Source organism: Bos grunniens, chromosome 1, assembly GCF_055505025.1.
Source record: "Bos grunniens cultivar Pamir isolate PY7600 chromosome 1, Bosgru_T2T1.0, whole genome shotgun sequence".
NCBI lineage: Eukaryota > Metazoa > Chordata > Mammalia > Artiodactyla > Bovidae > Bos > Bos grunniens.
In genome coordinates this window covers 30,408,325-30,428,530 of record NC_141165.1, presented here as the reverse complement: position 1 = coordinate 30,428,530, position 20,206 = coordinate 30,408,325, and the positions used below count along the sequence as shown (strand labels likewise).

At 41.7% G+C, this 20,206-nt stretch overlaps 1 protein-coding gene across 1 annotated transcript in view; it reads right to left on the bottom strand.

Moving 5' to 3' along the window:
- Window positions 1-8,779: 8,779 nt before the first annotated feature.
- The window catches only part of GRK7 (G protein-coupled receptor kinase 7), a 40,327-nt gene continuing 28,900 nt past the window's right edge, over window positions 8,780-20,206 (bottom strand). Inside the window, exon 4 of the mRNA XM_086374642.1 lies at window positions 8,780-9,735. Coding sequence (XP_086230768.1) covers window positions 9,402-9,735 — 334 coding nt within the window. The 3' untranslated portion in view covers window positions 8,780-9,401. The remainder of the gene's footprint in view (window positions 9,736-20,206) is intronic.

The window sequence follows — 20,206 nt, the reverse complement described above, 5'->3', positions numbered from 1 at the left end:
GCTGTGTTATTATTATTGGCGATGCTGGCAATGCTGTCTGGCCAACTCTTTAGGTGAGTTAGAGATAGAGTTAGAGATAGTTAGAGCTCACATGTGGGCTTGTCAAAAAAAAATAAAATAAAATTCACAGCAGCTGTGCAGGAGGAGAGAGGCCACAAGTTTGAGCAGCCCAGGTAGAGCCCTATCTGTCAGGTGCTGTGCTGGGAGTTTTCCTGTATTTTCTTTAGTCCTGACAGAATTGACTATCCTCAGTCAATTCTGTACATTTGTGGACAAGAGACTTCTAAAAAATATTTATTTATTTGAGACTTTTTAGTACAAGTATGTCCCACACAACATTTGGGATATACTTATACTAGCAAAAACACCAATTAATTGTTTACTAAAATTCAAATGTAACAGGACATCCTGCATTTGAACTGGCACACTTCAGAGGGGAATCTTTAGTCCAGGGACTCTGAAATGCGGCCCACCTCTGGGTGTGCCTCTGGAATGCACGTCTGCACTGTGGCCTCAGGCTCAGCGCCCCGCCCTAAGAGCAGGTGAAGTTGTGAAGCTGTCTTTGATTCTTGTGGCCCCTGGCTCTCTCCTCCCTGCTCCTCTTTCCTGAAAGCTTCCCCTACTGCATGCAGAAACAGCGGGCACGGCAGGAATGTGCCTGACAGCTGGCCATGCAGATGGGAGAGCCAGGATGAAGAGAATAGGCTTAAAAATATGGAATAGTCAGCTGGCCCCCTGCACCTCAACCAGACTTCCTGGGAAATGCTAGCAGCTTTCTGGGCTCACCACAGTTCCCACCAGCCCTCTGTCTAGGGGCTCTGCTCTCTGCTGTGTGTTTCATAAGAAAACAAAATGAGAGAGGGCTCTTGTTGAGAACTTTTGCTTATGGAAGTGGAATTTTCGAAATATGCCCCAGGTTTCTTAATGGCATTGTGACATTCTGCATTGTGTTAATGGATAATCCTCAAAACATAAAGGGGGAGTGTTAAAATTATGACTGTCATACAGAAACAAAAATGAACACATGTTAGACTTTAACTCTTTAAGAAGGAAACTGGCCTTATGACCAGTTCAAGAAGTAATAAAAGCCACAGATTTATATGGGGTAAAGAAATGTTGAAATGAGTGAGCAAATGGACATAAAATTAGCTTCAGGGGTGTTATAAAGTGAGTTGTATCTCCCCAAATGTTTAAGTCCTAACCCTGAGGTACCTTGAACTGTGACTGTATTTGGAGATAAGGTCTTTAAAAAGGTAATCGAGTTAAAATGAGGTCATCAGAGTGCCTTAATCCAATATGACTGTTGTCCTTATAAGGAGAAGAAATTAGGACACAGACCCACATAGAAGGAGAGCCCTGAGCCAAGGGATTGGGGGCAGGAGGAGAAGGGGATGACAGAGGATGAGATGGCTGGATGGCATCACTGACTCGATGGACGTGAGTCTGAGTGAACTCCGGGAGTTGGTGATGGACGGGGAGGCCTGGCGTGCTGCGATTCATGGGGTCGCAAAGAGTCGGACACGACTGAGCGACTGATCTGATCTGATCTGAGCCAAAAGGAGAAGGTGGCCATTTACAAGTCAAGCAAGGACAGAGGCCTCAAAAGAAACCAACCCCAATGACACCTTGATCTAAGACTTCCAGCTTTCAGAACTGAGATAAATGTCCCTTGTGTCAGCCACCCAGTTTATGGTGCTTCGTTATCATAGCCCTAACTAATTCAGTGGGAAAGGCTCATTTGAACATAGATAATCAAGAATTAATTTACACCCCAGTTAGCTATTTATAATGTATAGAATTGTAAAATAGCTCTGTTAGAGTCAGATAATCTAGTCAGTTTAATAAGACATTTATGACTACAATCAGTAAACCACAGCTTGTGGGTCGAATCCAGTTCCACCACCTGTTTTTGTAAATAAAGCTTTATTGGCACGCAGACATATTTACTCCTTTCCCTTGTCTGTAGCTGCTTTGCCACCACAAGGCAGAGTTAAGTAGTTCTCATCCCCCAAATCTAAAATATTTACTATCACGTCTTTTACAGAAAAAATTTGTAGATCTTCCTCTAGACAATGCATCATTTTGCACTGAAGCATAGTTTCCCTATAGTTGGAATGCCCTTCAAGGTCATCCAGTCCAGTGGGGTTCCAGATTTTGAAATCTCATGTGTCAGTAAAGTTTCCAAAAAATACATGAGGGGTGGTCACTGGTCTACATTTTTTACTTCTGTCAAATATCAACTACTTCATAAAAGGAGACATTTTAGCTCCTTGATAAAAGACGATATTTTGAAGAGCATAATGCTTGAAAAACTTGCTACGTTCTCCATTCTTTTTTTTCTTTGAGGTTCTCTCAAAATTTTGCCACCAACCAGCTGCAGTTCATGGTCTGGATTGTGGAACCAATAATCTGGCCCAACCTTAGGCACTAACTTCTGGCTCTGTTGAGAAAGACCCTCTAGCCTCAGACCAGGAGTCCTGGACTTAATCCTGGTACCCAGGCTAATTTATGCCTTTTGGCAGGCAAGGAGGTCCTTGTATGCTTAATTGGTTAGCTGTGTCCAACTCTTTGTGAGCCTTTGGACTGCAGCCTGCCAGGTTCCTCTGTCCATGGGATTCTCCAGGCAAGAATATTCGAGTGGGTTGCCATTTTTCTCCTCCAGGGGATATTCCCCATCCAGGGATCAAACCTGCACACCCTGTGTCTCCTATGTTGCAGGCAGATTCTTTACCTACTGAGCCATCAGGGAAGCCCCCAAGGAGGTCCTTTTAGTTCCGTTCAGTTGCTCAGTTGTGTGCGACTCTTTGTGACCCCATGGACTGCAGAATGCCAGGCCTCCCTGTCCATCACCAACTCCCAGAGTTTACCTAAACTCATGTCCACTGAGTCGATGATGCCATCCAACTATCTCATCCTCTGTTGTTCCCTTCTCCTCCTGCCCTCAATCTTTCCCAGCATCAGGGTCTTTTCAAATGAGTCAGTTCTTTGCATCAGGTGGGGCCAAATTATTGGAGTTTCAGCTTCAACATCAGTCCTTCCAATGAACACCCAGGATTGATATCCTTTAGGATGGACTGGTTGGATCTCCTTGCAGTCCAAGGGACTCTCAAGAGTCTTCTCCAACACCACAGTTCAAAAGCATCAATTCTTCTGCTCTCACCTTTCTTTACAGTCCAACTCATATCCATACATGACTACTGGAAAAACCATAGCCTTGACTAGATGGACCTTTGTTGACAAAATAATGTCTCTGCTTTTTAATATGCTGTCAAAGTTGGTCATAACTTTCCTTCCAAGGAATAAGCATTTTTTAATTTCATGGCTGCAGTCACCATTTGCAGTGATTTTTGGAGCCCCCAAAAATAACGTCAGCCACTGTTTCCACTGTTTCCCCATCTATTTGCCATGAAGGGATGGGACCAGATGCTATGATCTTAGTTTTCTGAATATTGAGCTTAAAGCCAACTTTTTCACTCTCCTCTTTCACTTTCATCAAGAGGCTCTTTAGCTCTTCTTCACTTTCTGCCATAAGGGTGGTGTCATCTGCATATCTGAGGTTATTGATATTTCTCCCAGCAATCTTCATTCTAGCTTGTGCTTCATCCAGTCCAAAATTTCTCATGATTTACTCTGCATATAAGATAAATAAGCAAGGTGACAATATACAGCTTTGACGTTCTCCTTTCCCTATTTGGAACCAGTCTGTTTTCCCATGTCCAGTTCTAACTGTTGCTTCCTGACCTGCATACAGATTTCTCAAGAGGCAGGTCAGGTGGTCTGGTATTCCCATCTCTTGAAGAATTTTCCACAGTTTATTGTGATCCACACAGTCAAAGGCTTTGGCATCGTCAATAAAGCAGAAATAGATGTTTTTCTGGAACTCTCTTGCTTTTTCGATGATCCAGCAATGTTGGCAATTTGATCTCTGGTTCCTCTGCCTTTCCTAAAACCAGCTTGAACACCTGGAAGTTCATGGTTCACATATTGGTGAAGCCTGGCTTGGAGAATTTTGAGCATTACTTCGCTAGTGTGTGAGATGAGTGCAATTGTGCGGTAGTTTGAGCATTCTCTGGCATTGCCTTTCTTTGGGACTGGAGTGAAAACTGACCTTTTCCAGTCCTGTGGCCACTGCTGAGTTTTCCAAATTTGCTGGCATATTGAGTGTAGCACTTTCACAGCATCATCGTTTAGGAGTTGAAATAGCTCAACTGGAATTCCATCACCTCCACTAGCTTTGTTCGTAGTGATGCTTCCTAAAGCCCACCTGACTTCACATTCCAGGATGTCTGGCTCTAGGTGAGTGATCACACCATCATGATTATCTGGGTTGTGAAGATCTTTTTAGTACAGTTCTTCTGTGTTTTTGCCACCTCTTCTTAATATCTTCTGCTTTTGTTAGGTCCATATCGTTTCTGTCCTTTATTGAGCCCATCTTTGCATAAAATGTTCCCTTGGTATCTCTGATTTTCTTGAAGGGATCTCTAGTCTTTTCCATTCTATTGTTTTCCTCTATTTCTTTGCACTGATCACTGAGGAAGACTTTCTTATCTCTCCTTGCTATTCTTTGGAACTCTGCATTCAAATGGGTATATCTTTCCTTTTCTCCTTTGCAAAAGGAAGTCCTTGGGAGTTGGTTATTGCCAGAGCCAGCCTGGGCTCACACCCAGGTCCAATTATGTTTTGCTTTAAAATGTATACTTTTTCTTGATTTTTAAAAGGAAGTTTTAATTTTAAGTTCTAATGTTCAAGTTTAAGTTTAAATGTTCAGTGCAGAAAACTTAGGAAAAAATGAAGAAAACAAAATTCATCTTTCCCCAGAGAGGTATAAAGTTTTAGTGAAATACAAAGTGAATGAAAGCACCCTCCAATCTAAAAATTTTAAAGGGACAAACCCCAGAATATCTCCTCAAACTGAAATGGGGCCTAGAACATTACTGTAAGAATATTTATTGAAAGAATGAAGCCTAAACAACTGCAATTATTTTTCCCAGATGATCCAAGAAAATTCAGTCTTTTTACATTTTTGATAATCAAAATGGCTAATATGGTAAGTCTTCTAGGCTCCCTTTGCCACCCCCCAAAATCTTTTATCTATTTTTTTCCCTTTATGATTTTTTTTTCTCCTTAAGGTTTGTAACTGCCAAGAACAATCATTTAAGAAGCAAGGATTATATATTTTTCATTATTTTCATCATGTTTTACTGTCTAAAACTTAATGTATGTTAAATTGCCCCAATGATAAACACAATATAATAATAATGATCTTTTAAAATTGATGTAGAATTCTCTATGATTTCTTTTTTCTGCCTTTTTTTTTTGGCGGCACCACATGGCCTGTGGGATCTTAGTTACCCAACCAGGGATGGAACCAAGGCCACTGCTGTGTGCAGTGAAAGTGCTGAATTCTAACTGCTGGACTGTCAGGGAACTTCCTCTATGTTTTCATATGAGCAATTCCCAAGAAGCAAAGCTTAAATTATTCAGTTATTTCACATTCATGCCTGGTCACCTAAATGAGAAATATCTTAAATTTGATATTCAAAGTAACCAATTGAGAATACTTTTTAAAAAAATGTATTAAGTATTTATGTATTGATTTATGACTGTGCTGGGTCTTAGTTGCGGCATATAGGATCTTTATACGATCTCCTTTATAGGATCTCCTTCACTCTGATTTGGCCCAAGTGAATCCCCACCTGGCATATGATAGGCAGAAGGCCTAAGATGGGCTTCTGTGTCTCCACTTATTGCAATTAGATTTTTCTTCTGTTGTGTGTAAAGAATACCTTCTCAACCACTCCCCAGGAACCATCTCTCTTGCCTCTCTTACCCACTCTGTAACTTTTAATGAAGATGTGGGTTCAGCTCTTGATACTTTGTTCCTCAACCTAGAGTCATTTGACCTGCTGCTACTTCCTGACCATGATCTTCAATTTGTTAGAAAGAGATGGCTGGATGGCATCACCGTTGCAATGGACATGAACTAGGGCAAACTTTGGGAGATGGTGAGGGACAGAGAGGCCTGGCATGCTGCAGTCCATGGGGTCACAAAGAGTCGGACACGACTGGGTACTGAACAACAACAACTCAGGCTATTTGCTTCCTATACATTATTTCTATTATTTCTACATCATGTCTTCTCAATAACACTGTAAAGCTGTGTGACCTTGGAAAAGCTATAAAACATTTATGAGTATCAGTTTCCTCTTTTAAAATGTGAGTAATATACCCACATAAATCTGCATTCTACATGACACCACATGGCCTTTCTTAGATGGTTGTCTTATTTCTCTGCTGTGTCCCCAACACTACCCAGTATAGGGCTCAATGTAATTAAAGCTCAACACATACTTACTTGGCGACTGTTTAAATGTACTGCTGTGTTCAGTTGTGTCCAATTCTTTGTGGTCCCATGGACTGTAGCCCACCAAGCTGCTCTGCCCATGAAATTTTCCAGACAAGAATGCTGGAGTGCGGTGCCAGGGGATTTTCCTGACCCAGGGATCAAACCTGCTTCTTTTGAGTCTCCTGTATTGGCAGGTGGATTCTTTGAACATGCTTATCTTACTCAATTATTTTCCTGAGTTACTTCTAAAAAGTGAAACAGATTTGCTTTTGAAGTTTATCAAAACCAGTAGGCATTCACTTGAAAAAAATGAATGCAAGTAGACTTCACTTTTAAAAAATGTTTAATGCTTATAAAGCTAAATCTTGAGATCTCTACTCTTGGAATGCTGTGGTTAATAAGGTTTCTGTTAACTGTTGATTAGTTTTTTTGTTAAACAGACATTTTATCAAGTTGTAATCTACTTTCTGGCCTTAGGAAGGAGAATCTGGTGGACACACCTGTATTTCGCTTGGGTGACTCAGGACTCTGTGGTGTCTCCAGGGTAGGGTTTGGAGCTTCAGGGAGCTCAGTGAGGATAGAGGATGAGCAGGAGGGTGAATGGCAGGTGTTCTAACCCAGGGCTCAACTCCAAGGGCGTTTCTTCCTCCTGGTTCCTGATATGGTTGATGTTGTAGTTGAGTCTCGTAGTTGAGGATTACTGTTAGGTGGATTCCAATTAACCAAAAGAATTTTTGCCAGTGTTTTTGTAATTTTTGGCTCCCTTACTCAAGGGACAAAACTTTTAAAATAAGTTCAGCCAAGTTTCTCACCTTTGGGACAAACAAGATTGCCTTATGCGCGCGCACACACACACACACACACACACACACACACACACAATCACTCCAGATATATTTATGTCAAATATATATATCTCAGCCTTAAAATTCTTAGTTTGGCTGTGCTTTAAAAAAATTTTTTTTGTTGTTCTATTTAGTTATTTGGCTATGCCAGGTCTCAACTGGGATCTTAGTTGCAGCATGTGGGATCTAGTTCCCTGACCACAGATAGAACCTGAGCATTGGGATCATAGAGTCTTAGTCACTGGACCACCAGGGAAATCCTGGCTGTTCTTTTGAGAAGTGCTAATTGGTGTGCTACTGGTAAAGAATCCACCTGCCAATGCAGGAGACACAAGAGATGCAGGTTCAATCCCTGGGTCGGGAAGATCCCCTGAAGAAGGAAATGGCAACCTGTTCCAGTGTTCTTGCTTGGAAAATTCCATGGACAGAGAAACCTGGCAGGCTATAGTCCATGGGACCTCAGAGAATCAGACACGACTGAGTGATTAAGTACAATACTCCTATAGAGGGTTGGCTGGGCACCCACTTGAATTGAAAGCCACCATTTGTTCAAATTAGTTTCAAGGCCCATGTTTCTCCTTTAGGTCTTGAAACAGTCAAGAGATCTACTTTCCAAGATATGTGTGAAGAACTAAAGTGTGCCTGGGCAAGAAAATCTACAAGATGAATACAGATTATAATCGCTTCATTTAAGTGCAATTGCCCAAGTTATGCATTTTTTGGAGTATTTGGAAGATTGCTGTCAAAATGTCTGATTAGGGTTTTGAGTGACCCAAACAAGGATCCGTGTATAAACATTTAAATCTACAAGGCCGTAGATCCCAAACTTTGTTGCACACTGGTATCACCTGGAGAGCTTATGAAAATCTAGATGCCCAGGTTGTACCCCAGATCGATTAAAATCTGGCAGTGGGAGTTAACGCACTAGTATTTTAAAAGACTTCTGGGTGATTCCAAAGTTCAGCAAAAATTGGGAAGCAATGGAATATGGGAGTATACAAGTGAGCAATTTGTAGAATACTACTTAAAGAACTCAATTTACAGAATACTTTAATCCACAGACATCATGTGTATCTATATTTAACATGCTTCAGTCAAGGCTATGGTTTTTCCAGTAGTCATGTATGGATGTGAGAGTTGGACTGTGAAGAAAGCTGAGCACTGAAGAATTGCTGCTTTTGAACTGTGGTGTTGGAGAAGACTCTTGAGAGTCCCTTGGACTGCAAGGAGATCCAACCAGTCCATTCTAAAGGAGATCAGTTCTGGGTGTTCTTTGGAAGGAAGGATGCTAAAGCTGAAACTCCAGTACTTTGGCCACTTTATGTGAAGAGTTGACTCATTGGAAAAGACTCTGATGCTGGGAGGGATTGGGGGCAGGAGGAGAAGGGGACGACAGAGGATGAGATGGCTGGATGGCATCACCGACTCGATGGACGTGAGTCTGAGTGAACTCCGGGAGCTGGTGATGGACAGGGAGGCCTGGCGTGCTGCGATTCATGGGGTCGCAGAGTCGAACACGACTGAGCGACTGAACTGAACTGAACGTTATAATGGTAGAATATTTCAAAAATATGAAAAAGAGACATTCTGCAAATTAAAAATTATTTTGTGATCTGAAATATTTCCAAAATATTACAATCCACTCCCTTTTTTTTTTTTTTTAAACAGGGGAGAAGGAAGTCAGAAATATTTATTTTCAGGTTTAAAATCCTTTTCATAAGTACAGAAGGGGAAGAAATACTGAAAGATGAAAGGAAGAAAAGATATAAACAAAGAAAAACTAAAATGATTATTTACTAAGAATTGAAAATGCTCATTTTTCTGAGCATACCCCAAAGCTCCATCCTCTGTTCCTAGGACTTGACGTCATTTTTCAAGGGCATGATGGCGAAGGCTCAGGCTTTTACTTTATCAAAACAAATCTGAGGGCTCCTTTTCCCAGCACTCAGTGAAAACCGAGACTGTACTTTTCTTTGTGAAGGAAGAAAGAATAAAGAAGTAAGGTAGGGAGGAAAAGAAGAAGGGAGGAAAGGAGGGAAGGAAGGAGAGCAAATATGTCCTAGTGGTGAGTTCATTTGTCTTTTGAACTGTTCTGTAGTTGAGGTACCCCTCCTGATTGATCAGTCCTCCACAACAGATTTCATGTATTAGGAACATTCGAGGATTCTGTCAGCTGAGACTCCTGCTGCTGGTCTGGTAGAGACAACAACTTATAATAACAAACATACGCCAGACCTAGATGAACCCTCCCCACAACCTGCGGGCCTGTTGGGGTCATTCAATTCTGCAAACAGTCCCGTTTCTATAATCTCTTCCTGCCAAGCTATGGGGACAGCACCTGTTGCAAACCTTTGAAAGAACTGCTTATCGTTATCATCAAATTCAACTCCTCGAACCTCAGAGAAATCATCGATTTCATTGATGTCTTTGGCATAAACCACTGATGGGTCTGGCACAAATGGAGGTTCAATTAGGCCGGCTTCCAGGCGAGGAAAATTGATGGTTTTGAAGAAATGGTGTTTCCTGGGATCATCAGACTTTTCTCTGTGAAGAGAGGAGATGGTCAGCCTGAGACATAGTAACAAACCCAAAGAGGAACTCTTCTAGCAATACAAAGCATGTGGTATTCTTTTCCTAGAATTACATTTCATTCTCATTGCAAAGATGATATAAAAATAATAATTTAGAAAAATAACATCTTTAAAAATCACCCCACAATTCTACCATATGCATTCAGTAGCATTTTCATTGTTTGTAGACCACTTTCACTTTAGATGTAATTTTTAGAGTCAAGCAGTTGGCATGACTTTTGTTCTTGGTGTTTCACGGAAACACCAGCAAAAGTCAGTGGGGCCAGAACCTGCTTGCCTACAACTTCCAGTCACATCCTCTTGCTTTGTTCTTCAGGGTTAGAGAGAACAAGTTAAGCATGTCTTTCCTCACCTGATCACCACTTACATTTTAAAAGATAGCAGTCATATCTCCTTACTGTTCATATGACACAATTTCTAAGAACCCCACCTACCTCTCCCAACTGCCACAATAATCTTTAAAGACTTTAAAATAACCCATTAGCAATTTTTAGTAGCATAAATGAGCATACATTTGATACTCAAGACTTTCATTATTTGTTTTCAAGCCCTTCTTCCCAATGCTAGAAATTATTCTGGTATTTGCCTTATAATAAGGGGGGAAAGTGTGTTTCTAGCTGAGTAACCTTTTGTGTTAGTTATCTTTTGCTGTGTAACAGATAGCCCCAACACTTAGTGACTTAAAACAACAAACATTTGCTATTATCTCACAGTTTCTGTGGGGCAAGTATCTAGGCTCTGATAAACCAGGCAGGCACTTCTGGCTCAAGGTCTCTAGTGACATCACAGTAAAGCTATCGGTCAGGGCTGTGGTCTCATCTGAAGGTTTGACTAGGGGGTCAGTGACAGGGGTAATCTGCTTCCAAACTCACTGACATGGTTACTGGAAAGTACCCCCCTCACCATGTGAGCCTCTTCTTGTTATTACCTAATCTTGGAAGTGACATCTCCTTACTTCTACCCTATTCTATTTGGTAGAAGCAAGTCAGTCAGCTCAGCCCATCCTTAAGGGAAAGGGTTACTCAAGGGTGTGGACGGCAAGAGGTGGAGATCTTTGGGGATTATGTCAAGGGTGGTCTGCCATACACTTCTCTTGGTTCTTTTTTTTTAAAGGAAGATATTTATTTGGCTGCACCATATTTTAGTTGTGGCATATGGTATATATTTTTTTAGTTGTGGTATGTGAGATCTAGTTCCGCAACCAGGAATTGAATCTGGGCCCTATTCATTGTGAGTGAGAAGGGACCATCAGGGAAGTCCCCTCTTGATTTTCTTAAGTCCAAGTTTTCAAGAAATGTTTTAAAAAGTAGGGGAGCTATTTTGCAGTATCAGGTTCAAACGATTTTTTTCTCTTTTTCTTTTGTTGTTGTTCAGTCAGTTTTATTGAAGTATATTCAAGGAATGGGGGTTGGTATCAGATAGATTTTAAATGTGTCAGAACTAGACTAGAGCTAAAATTCTATTCAAGTATATCAGGAATGAACCTCAGGTCTGTGTGTCTTGAAGACAACAGAGGAGTTAGGATGGGACCAGGTGCCCTGAGAAAGGAGCTTGTACCACCTTGATGGCTGCTGGCAGGTATGAACGCACTGTACCAGAGGTCAAGAGGGCACCTTTAAAGTCACTCTGAGCAGATTTAACTTGGATAAAGGAGAGCGCCCAGGAGCTCAGTAACCATGGGGAACTTGCCAAGCCAGTCTTCACATCAAGATGCAGAGTTTTCTTATGCAGGAAACAGAAAGAAACTCACAAATCTAGACAACAGACTTGTGGTTGCCAAGAGGTGGGGGTGGGTGGGTGGGGAGTTTGGGATTAGCAGATGCAAGCTGTTATATATAGAATGGATAAACAACACAGTCCTTTTGGGTAACATAGGGAACTATATTCAGTATCCTGTAATAAACCATCATGGGAAAGAATATGAAAAGGAATATGTTTATATATGTATAACTGACTTCCCTGGTGGCTCAGATGGTAAAGCGTCTGCCTACAATGTGGGAGACCTGGGTTTGAACCCTGGGTCGGGAAGATCCTCTGGGGAAGGAAATGGCAACCCACTCCAGTACTCTTGCCTGGAAAATCCCATGGATGGAGGAGCTTGATTAAGCTACAGCGTGTGGTGTCGCAAAGAGTGGGACACGGCTGAGCGACTTCACCTTACCTTATTTGAATCACTTTGCTGTATAGCAGACATTAACACCATGCATCAGTAGAATGATGTATAGTTTTAAAAATCACGTATAATTTTAAAAATGCAGTTTTTTCATTGATGACTGTCTCTTTTTTAAAATATTTATTTAGTTTTTTCGGCTGCGTTGGTTCTTGGTTGCTTGTGGCACAGGCAATCTTGTTGCAGTGCACAGGCTCTAGAGTGCTCTGGCTTGGTTGCCCCATGGCATGTGAGCTCTTAATTCCCTGATCAGGGATCAAATCTGTGTCCCTTGCATTGGAAGGCAAATTCTTAGCCACTGAACCACCAGGGAAGTCCCCCCAAATGTACAGTTCTCAACTAACATCTCAACTAGGCCCAGATGGCCTTGGTTTGTCCATTAAGAAGGACCAACTGCTGCCTTTTTTGCAACTAGTCACAGACAGACAAGGACACAATGGGCCACGGTGAGGTTTCCCTCATGTTCCTCAACATCTCCCACCAGGTGCCCCTAGAAGGCAGGGCCCATGCCTTTTGCCCCTTTCCAATAAATGCCTCTGGTTGCTGATGCTAACAACAGAAGACTAGGCTCTCCAACTTCTGTTCTTTCCCTCTGTGTCTAGGCCACCACGGGGCTGCTCGCTTGGTTCTTTGGCACAAGTGATGTTTAGCCTCAGTTGTGGAATTAGAAATTGTGTGAAGGTCAGTTGACTCTTAAACATTTCCCTGGCAGCTTTCTTTAGGGCTCTTTTAAAATTTATTTTATTTTTTAAGTTTTATTTATTTGGTTACACTGGGTCTTAGTTGCGGCACATGGGATCTTTAGTTGTCTCATGGGAGCTCCAGGTTCCCTGACTGGGGATTGAACCCAGGCCCTCTGCAGTGGGAGTGGGAATCTTAACCCCTGAGCCACTAGGGAAGTCCCTGCTCAGGGTTCTTTTGACGCATCATCATGCTGTGCCCTTTGGACTAATAGAAGAGGCTATTGAAGGAAGCAGCACCTTTTCTAATAGCCAAATCAGCAGCTCCAGGGAGACTTCTGCTTATTAAATACATTTCAGAGCACTGACAGGGGCTCTTGTGTTACCAAGCCCCACACAGATTACAATGGATTTTTTGGTAACAATCATTGAAGAAAAGATACCAGCTGCCCATACACAAGGACCACACTGTGGGGTTTGGTCTGCCAAGAACCTGAATTGGCCCAAAATTGTGTCTTGGAGAAGCGCTTAAGTCAGAGACTTACATGGTTATTTGTCCTTGTCTGCACTATCTGATCAGAATAAATCCTGCAAAGTACTTAAGTCTTCACTTTTTATTTTATTGGAAAACACCATAGTTGACTCTATCTGGAGTCCCTGTGTCAAAAAGGTTTTTGGCCTCTCTGCAAAATTAACTCACAAACCCCACATAAAGGCAAAAGAGGAGATTCCCTTGAGTGATGTCTAAAAGAGCAGGGTTTTTAATTTCTTTCAAATGCTCGTGAATGCAACAGTGAGGGGGGCCCTTGACCTCTTCGCTGTGTAACACTCTGTCTAGGCATTTGCTGTCTTTGGAGGATGCCCACGACAGTAATCGAACGTTATCTCGTCTGAATGAATGTTTAAAAAATACAAAGAGTTGAAATGAAAATGTTGGAAGGTTTTCTCTTTCACTGAACAGCTGGTTTTTATATGCCTTCTCTCTAATGTTGTAAACAGCTTTTATTCAAAACAGTCTCAACAACAGATGCTTTTTAAAAAGGTTTCGCTTGACAGAGCAGCTTCAAGCCATGATATGGTGCTTTAAGGTGGTGTTTTCCTAAAGAGGTTGGTCAATGTTTCATTTTATAGATTCAAAGTGTGCTTATAAAGTATTGAGATAGATTTTTATTCAAACACAACAAGTGGGTCATGTTTCCTTCAGGGAGGTGATCTAAAGAGACTGTTCACTTCTTCCAGTGCCTTGGCCACTGTTGACACTCCACCCCCGCTTCCCACCCCCTGCATGTGCTTGAAATCCAGGATGGTAGAGATGATCAGTGGTCACCATATTCAGTTCTCCTCTCCTCCTTCCTGGGCAGATAGAAGGCAATACGAGACAGCCTCCTGGCTCTTAGGGCCCAAGGATTCTTTCTGGCTAACAGAAGTGTGTCTGAATTGACCTGTGAAGTGGGTCTGAGGCAGGACAAAGCTCCCAGGTTTTCTACATGCACTTGTGTTGCCATAGCAACCGAAACCCACAAGTTCCAGTGGAGCTGAAAGATGGAGGTAGCCTGGAGCTCTGAGTCACCGCTCTGAAAGGAAATACGCTAGAGAACCACTGGACATATAAAGGACTTCGTGTGAATGAGAAATAATACTTTAAAGTGGCTGAGACTTTGGGATTTGCCTGTTATCACAACATGGCCTATTCTGACCACATTAATACAACCATGTTGAAATCTACACAAGAAAATCACTTCCAGATTTTACTTCCCATCAATGTAAGGTTTCATCTCATTTCAAAATACTCCTCTGTAAGTTTGGTTATCTTTGAAATGTTTTGAAAGTCATTATAAATACATTTTGTTTCACTGTTTTAAAAAATCAGGTCAAAAATCAAAAGCTTGCCTCCATACAAAAGCATTGTACGCTAAGGCAGCCTTGTTCTAGAGCTTCCATGACAACTACTCAGAGGATTTTAATTTCGCCCCCCAAGTTTTGGTAATTTTAAAAATCAGTCATATTACTTTATGGTTGTAACTTTCTATTTGTTATATGTTTTTAGATTTTGAAAATTCAATCCAAGTAATTTAAGACACATAAACTCATAGGTGAGTTAAAACATTAGCTGATATCACTCTTAGGACTACTTAATAATTGCTATCATTTATTGAATGATTCCTAACATACATTATATCTAACCTCCCTGTAGGCTCATATGGTAAAGAATCTAACCTTGCATGTATTATATCTAAGCCTCAAAATATCCCACTGAGTGAGTTAGGGTTCTTTAGAAAAACAGAACCAAAAGGATGTTGAAGGGGTCCAGAATGCATGCCAGTGACATAAAAACTGGGCTTCCCTGATAGCTCAGTTGGTGAAGAATCTGGCTGTAATGCAGGAGACCCCAGTTCAATTCCTGGGTTGGGAAGATCTGCTGGAGAAGTGATAGGCTACCCACGCCAGTATTCTTGTGCTTTCCTGTGGCTCAGCTGGTGAAGAATCTGCCTGCAATGCGGGAGACCTGGGTTTGATCCCTGGGTTGGAAAGGCTACCCAACCCAGGTCCCCACTTCAGTATTCTGGCCTGGATAATTCCATGGACTGTATAGACCATGGGGTCAAAAGCATTGGACACAACTGAGCTGTGCTGTAGGTATTTGAGAGTCAACAGATGCAGGTTTTGAAGTCCCCTTGTCTGCCTTTAAGATAAGCAGAGCCTTGGAAAAATACCTAACTCATAAATCCTCTCCCCAGGAGTTTCAGAGTTTTGAAATCAGGAAAGACTGACTCTTATCACCACTGAGAGAAGTCAGCACCACACATAAATAGACATTGTCACAAAGATATCATATCTCCCATCTAGTCTCCTAAGGGCCATTTATCTTTCCTAAAAGTCAACTGCTCTCCCATAAGTGCCCTTCCCCCACCATTTCAAAGAAATCATTTGTTTTCTGGTAAGTAACCTTCTCCCCATCCACCTTCCCTATTAGGATGGTGTGTAAGCCTGAAATTCTAACTGCCTCCTAGCCACAATTTTCTGTGAACTCCGGGTCTGAATGTAAATAAAAATCTGTCTCTTGTTAATCATCTTTCGGCAGTTTAATTTTCAGGCCTCCATTCCTAAACCTAAGGAGGGTAGAAGAAAAGTTCTTTCCTCTCCCAGCAATATGTATATGATAAAGAGAGAGAGAGAGGTTTATTTTAAAGAACTGGCTCAGGCGACTATGGAGGTTTGGCAAGTTCACATTCTGCAAGGTAGGCTGTGTGGCTGGAGACCCAGGGAAGAGGTGCAGTTCAAGTTTAAAGATAGTTTGCTGGCAGAATTCCCTCTTCTCCCAGGGAAGCCAGTTCTTTTCTATTAAGGCCTTCAAATGGATAGCAAGAGGCCCGTTCACATAATGAAGAATAACCTGCTTTACTCATGTGTATATATATTAATCTCGCCTAAAAATACCTGCACAGAAACATCTGGAATAATGTTTGATCAAATATCTGAGTACTGTGGCCTAGTCAAGTTGAGACACAAAATTAACCATCACGCCCACAAAAATCTCATTTTATATATTAGGATATTGAGACTCAGAGAAAATAATTCAATTGCTGGGGATAAAATGACCAGTATGTAGCAGAGCTGGGATGTGAGTCTACCTCTGTGAGTCAAAAAATCTTGGTTTTCCCCCTACGTAACACAATTACTTGCTGCCGAGGGTGCTATCACAGGTCAGCTTTTGTAATTTTTTTCTTCTAAAATATCTTGATCTTATTACTCCATTGTAAGCAATAAAACTTGACTTTTCTGAAAACTAATTTCAACTGTACTGGCAACATCATATGTACTTATTAAATATCTATTGACTGATTGACGGTATTTTACAGAGATGTTTAAAAGGGGCAGAATTTCCCAGAACTATGGCTATCTGTACTGATGGCTTTTAAGTTTTACTCATTTTTGAGTAATAATTTATTCACATAGCTCAAAATTCAAGCAACCAGTCCATTCTGAAGGAGATCAGCCCTGGGATTTCTTTGGAAGGAATGATGCTAAAGCTGAAACTCCAGTACTTTGGCCACCTCATGCGAAGAGTTGACTCACTGGAAAAGACTCTGATGCTGGGAGGGATTGGGGGCAGGAGGAGAAGGGGACGACAGAGGATGAGATGGCTGGATGGCATCACCGACTCGATGGATGTGAGTCTGAGTGAACTCTGGGAGTTGGTGGTGGACAGGGAGGCCTGGCATGCTGTAATTCACAGGGTCGCAAAGAGTCGGACACGACTGAGCGACTGAACTGAACTGAACTGAATGAAAATTGTTATTTTGTATCCCTGTCGCCAGCTCTCTCAATTTCTCTCTTTTTAGGTCAGTTAATCCTGGGACTCCCCTGGCTATCCAGTGGTTAAGACTCCATGCCTCCATTGCAGAGGGCATGGGTTTGAGCCCTGGTTGGGGAACTAAGATCCCATATGACACACGGAGAAGGCAATGGCAAATCACTTCAGTATGCTTGCCTTGAGAATCGCAGAAACAGTATGAAAAGGCAAAAAGATATGACACTGAAAGATGAACTCCCCAGGTCAGTGGGTGCCCAATATGCTACTGAAGAAGAGTGGAGAAATAACTCCAGAAAGAATGAAGAGATGGAGCCAAAGTGAAAAAAATGCCCAGTTGTGGATGTGACTGGTGATGAAAGTAAAGTTCAATGCTGCAAAGAGCAAAATTGCATAGGAACCTGGAATGTTAGGTCCATGAATCAGGGTAAATTAGAAGTGGTCAAACAGGAGATGGCAAGAGTGAACATCGACATTTTAGGAATCAGTGAACTAAAATGGATTGGAATGGGTGAATTTAATTCAGATGACCATTATATCTACTACTGTGGGCAAGAAGCCCGTAGAAGAAATGGAGTAGCCCTTATAGTCAACAAAACAGTCCAAAATGCAGTACTTGGGTGCAATCTCAAAAATGACAGAATGATCTCTGTCTCTTTCCAAGGCAAACCATTCAGTATCACAGAAAACCAAGTCTATGCCCCGACCAGTAATGCTGAAGAAGCTGAAGCTGAATGGTTCTATGAAGACCTACAAGATCTTCTAGAACTAACACCTAAAAAAAGATATCATTTTCATCATCAGTCAGTTCAGTTCAGTTCAGTCGCTCAGTCGTGTCTGACTCTTTGCGACCCCATGAATCGCAGCACACCAGGCCTCCTTGTCCATCACCATCTCATAGGGGACTGGAATTCAAAAGTAGAAAGTCAAAAGATACCTGGAGTAACAGGCAAGTTTGGCCTTGGAATACGAAATGAAGCAGGGCAAAGGCTAACAGAGTTTTGCCAAGAGAACTCACCAGTCATAGCAAGCACCCTCTTCCAACAACATAAGAGAAGACTCTACACATGGACACCACCAGATGGTCAATACTGAAATCAGGTTGATTATATTCTTTGCAGCCAAAGATGGAGAAGATCTATACAGTCAGCAAAAACAAGACTGGGAGCAGACAGTGGCACAGATCATGAACTATTTATTGCCAAATTCAGACTTAAATTGAAGAAAGTAGGGAAAACCACTAGACCATTCAGGTATGGCCTAAATCAAATCCCTAACGATTATACAGTGGAAGTGACAAATAGATTCAAGGGATTAGATCTGATAGAGTGCCTGATGAACTATGCACGGAGGTTCATGACTGTACAGGAGGCAGTGATCAAGACTCAAGAAAAAGAAATGCAAAAAGGCAAAATGGTTGTCTGAGGAGGTCTTATAAATATCTGAGAAAAGAAGAGATGCTAAAGGCAAAGGAGAAAAGGAAAGATACACCCATTCGAATACAGAGTTCCAAAGAATAGCAAGGAGAGATAAGAAAGCCTTCCTCAGCGATAGGTGCAAAGAAACAGAGGAAAGCAATAGAATGGGCAAGATGAGAGATCTCTTCAAGAAAATTAGAGATACCAAGGGAACATTTCATGCAAAGATGGGCACAATAAAGGACAGAAATGGTATGGACCTAACAGAAGCAGAAGATATTAAGAAGAGGTGGCAAGAATACACAGAAGAACTATACAAAAAAGATCTTCATGACCCAGATAACCATAATGATGTGATCACTCACCTAGAGCCAGACATTCTGGAATGTGAAGTCAAGTGGGCCTTAGAAAGCATCACTACAAACAAAGCTAGTGGAGGTGATGGAATTCCAGTTGAGCTATTTCAAGTCCTAAAAGCTGATGCTATGAAAGTGCTGCACTCAATATGCCAGCAAATTTGGAAAACTCAGCAGTGGCCACAGGACTAGAAAAGGTCAGTTTTCATTCCAATCCCAAAGGGCAATGCCAAAGAATGCTCAAACTATCACACAATTGCACTCATCTCACACACTAGCAAAGCAATACTCAAAATTCTCCAAGCCAGTCTTCAACAGTATGTGAACCATGAGCTTCCAGATGTTCAAGCGGGATTTAGACAAGGCAGAGGAACCAGAGATTAAATTGCCAACATCTGTTGGATCATAGAAAAAGCAAGAGAATTCCAGAAAAACATCTACTTCTTCTTTATTGACTAAGCCAAAGCCTTTGACTGTGTGGATCACAACAAACTGTGGAATATTCTTCAAGGGATGGAAATACCAGACCACCTTACTTGCCTCCTGAGAAATCTGTATGCAGGTCAAGAAGCAACAGTTAGTACCGGACATGGAACAAGAGACTGGTTCCAAATTGGGAAAGGAGTACATCAAGGCTGTATATTGTCACCCTGCTTATTTAACTTATATGCAGAGTACATCATGAGAAATCCTGGACTGGATGAAGCACAAGCTGAAATCAAGATTGCAGGGAGAAATATCAATAACCTCAGATACACAGATGACACCACCCTTACGGCAGAAAGTGAAGAGGAACTAAACAGCCTCTTAATGAAAGTGAAAGAGGAGAGTGAAAAAGCTGGCTTAAAACTCAATGTTAAAAAAATGAAGATCATGGCATCCAGTCCATCACTTCATGGCAAATAGATGGGGAAACAATGGAAACAGTGAGAGACTTTATTTTCCTGGACTCCAAAATCACTGCAGATGGTTACTGCAGCCATGAAATTCAAAGGCTCTTATTCCTTGGAAGAAAAGCTATGATCACCCTCGACAGCATATTAAGAAACAGAGACATTCCTTTGCTGACAAAGGTCCAAGCCATGGTTTTTCCAGTGGTCATGTATGGATGTGAGAGTTGGACTGTGAAGAAAGCTGAGTGCCGAAGAATTGATGCTTTTGAACTGTGGTTTGGAGAAGTCTCTTGAGAGTCCCTTGGACTGCAAGAAGATCCAACCAGTCCATCCTAAAGGAAATCAGTCATAAATATTCATTGGAAGGACTGATGCTGAAACTGAAACTCCAATACTTTGGCCACCTGATGCAAAGAACAGACTCACTGAAAAAGGCCCTGATTTTGGGAAAGATTGAAGGCGGAAGGAGAAGGGGACGACAGAGGAGATGGTTGGATGGCATCACCAACTCGATGGACATGAGTCTAAGCAAGCTCTGGGAATTGGTGATAACAGGGAAGGCTGGTATACTGCAGTCTGTGGGATCGCAAAGAAT